The sequence below is a fragment of the Eimeria mitis genome, genomic scaffold (genome assembly GCF_000499745.2).
Source record: "Eimeria mitis Houghton genomic scaffold, Emh_scaff108, whole genome shotgun sequence".
NCBI lineage: Eukaryota > Apicomplexa > Conoidasida > Eucoccidiorida > Eimeriidae > Eimeria > Eimeria mitis.
In genome coordinates, this window is record NW_013567475.1 from 22,046 (window position 1) to 23,873 (window position 1,828).

General features: G+C 60.3%; 1 protein-coding gene across 1 annotated transcript in view; it reads left to right on the top strand.

The window, feature by feature from the left end:
* Positions 1-1,828, top strand: part of EMH_0081130 (uncharacterized protein) — a gene marked incomplete at both ends in the record, with an annotated part of 6,774 nt that overhangs the window by 1,851 nt on the left and 3,095 nt on the right. Inside the window, 3 exons of the mRNA XM_013494228.1 lie at positions 1-47; positions 315-880; positions 1,279-1,798. Coding sequence (XP_013349682.1) covers positions 1-47; positions 315-880; positions 1,279-1,798 — 1,133 coding nt within the window. The remainder of the gene's footprint in view (positions 48-314; positions 881-1,278; positions 1,799-1,828) is intronic.

Here is a 1,828-nt window from a genome sequence, read left to right on the forward strand (position 1 = left end):
CAGCAGCAGCAGAAGCTGCTGCTGCTGCTGCTGCTGCTGCAGAGCCAGTAGGACGAGCAGCAGCAGATCCAGCAGCAGAAGGGACAAGCAGACGTTTTGGCTGTTCCTCTTGCTGCTGCTGCTGCTGCTGCTGCTGTTGCTGCTGCTGCTGCTGCTATTGAATTTGCTGCTGCTGCTGCTGCTGCTGTTAACACTGCTGCTGATGCCGCTAGTGGAAGTTATCTCACTTCAAAGGTCTGTGCCCTGCTGCTGCTGCTGCTGCTGTTTCTGTTGCTGCTGCTGTTGCTGCTGCTGCTGTTGCTGCTGCTGCAGAGGTATTTGTGTGGGGCGCCTGCCCCACAGCCGCACCAACTCCTGCTTCCGCTCCCACTCAGCAGCAGCAGCAGCAGCAGCAGCAACAGCAGCAGCAGCAGCAGCAGCAACAGCGACGGAGACAAGAACAGCCCACTCAGCCCTCCACCAGCCGAAGCAGCATAAGCAGCAAGACAAGCAGCAGCAGCAGCAGCAGCAGCAGCAGCAGCAACAGTAGTAGTAACAGCAGCAGCAGCAGCAGCAGCAGCAACAAAAACTGGGATTTATTCTACAAGCCTCTCCCTGTGCGTTTCATGAGGGTTCATTCATCTTCATCAGGTCTCATTGGGGGCCCCCCGGGGGCCCCCCCCCTGGGGGGCCCCCCGGGGGCCCCGGGGGCCCCCGGGGCCCCCGGCGAATGGCAGCAGCAACCAATGGGCCATGGGGCCCCCTCGCTGCGGTGTATCTCCGTCAACGACTTTGCGGGTGCAGCTCTTACAAGCCAAGGACAGTCAGTACCCTCAAAACATAAGAGGGGGGCCCCCTGGGGGGGGCCCCCAGGTGGGGGCCCCCTGGGCGGGGCCCCCAGGTGGGGGCCCCACCCTGGAGGGGGGGGCCATAGGGCACCGTGACATGGGGTCTTGCTGCTGCTGCTGCTGCTGAGGGCGGTGATGATGATGATGATGATGCCGCTGCTGCTGCTGCTTCTGAGGGTGGTGGTGTTGCTGTTGCTCCTGCTGTGGATGGGGATTTGCTGTTGCTGCTGCTGCTGCTACTGGCTGCTGCAGTTGCTGTTCTTTGCTTTTGCTGCTGCCGCTGCTGCTGCTGCAGTTGGTGTTTTTTTGCTGCTGCTGCTGCTGCTGGGTTTGCTGCAGGTTGTGTGTGTGGCGTTCGGGTGTACGTCCAGCAGAGATGCGTTTAGTTTCTCACGTGGGGGCCCCCCACGCCGCTACCCAGGGGCCCCCCTTCGCTGTACCCTCTACCCAGGTTTGTTAACATCTCCTTTGGGGGCCCCTTTCAGCTGCTGGGGTTGACGGAGGAGGGTCTTTTGTATTCTATACCCCTGAAACCAGAAGCAGGTTCGGCAGCAGCAGCAGCAGCTCCTGCTGCTGCTGCTGCTGCTGCTGCTGCTGTAGTTGCTGTGGGCACACCGCAGCTGCTGCCGCTGGGAGGTGTTGCAGCAGCAGCAAGCAGCAGCTGCCACGGTGCTGCTGCTGTCTCCTTTGCCCTGCCGCAGTTCCCCCTCAGCTTCCCGCTCATTGATTGCAAGCAGCAGCAGCAGCAGCAGCAGCAGCAAGAGCAACAGCAACATCAGCAGGAACAACAGCAGCAGCAACAGCAGCAAGAGCAAGAGCAGCAGCAGCAGCAGCAACAACAACAACAGCAACAGCAGCAAGAGCAACAGCAAGAGCAACAGCAGCAGCAACAACAGCAACAGCAGCAGCAACAACTACAGCAGCAGCAGCAGCAGCAGCAGCAGCAGCAGGAAAACTCGTTTCCTTCTCTGGTGTATCTCTGCTGCAGCAAGCTTGCTTCT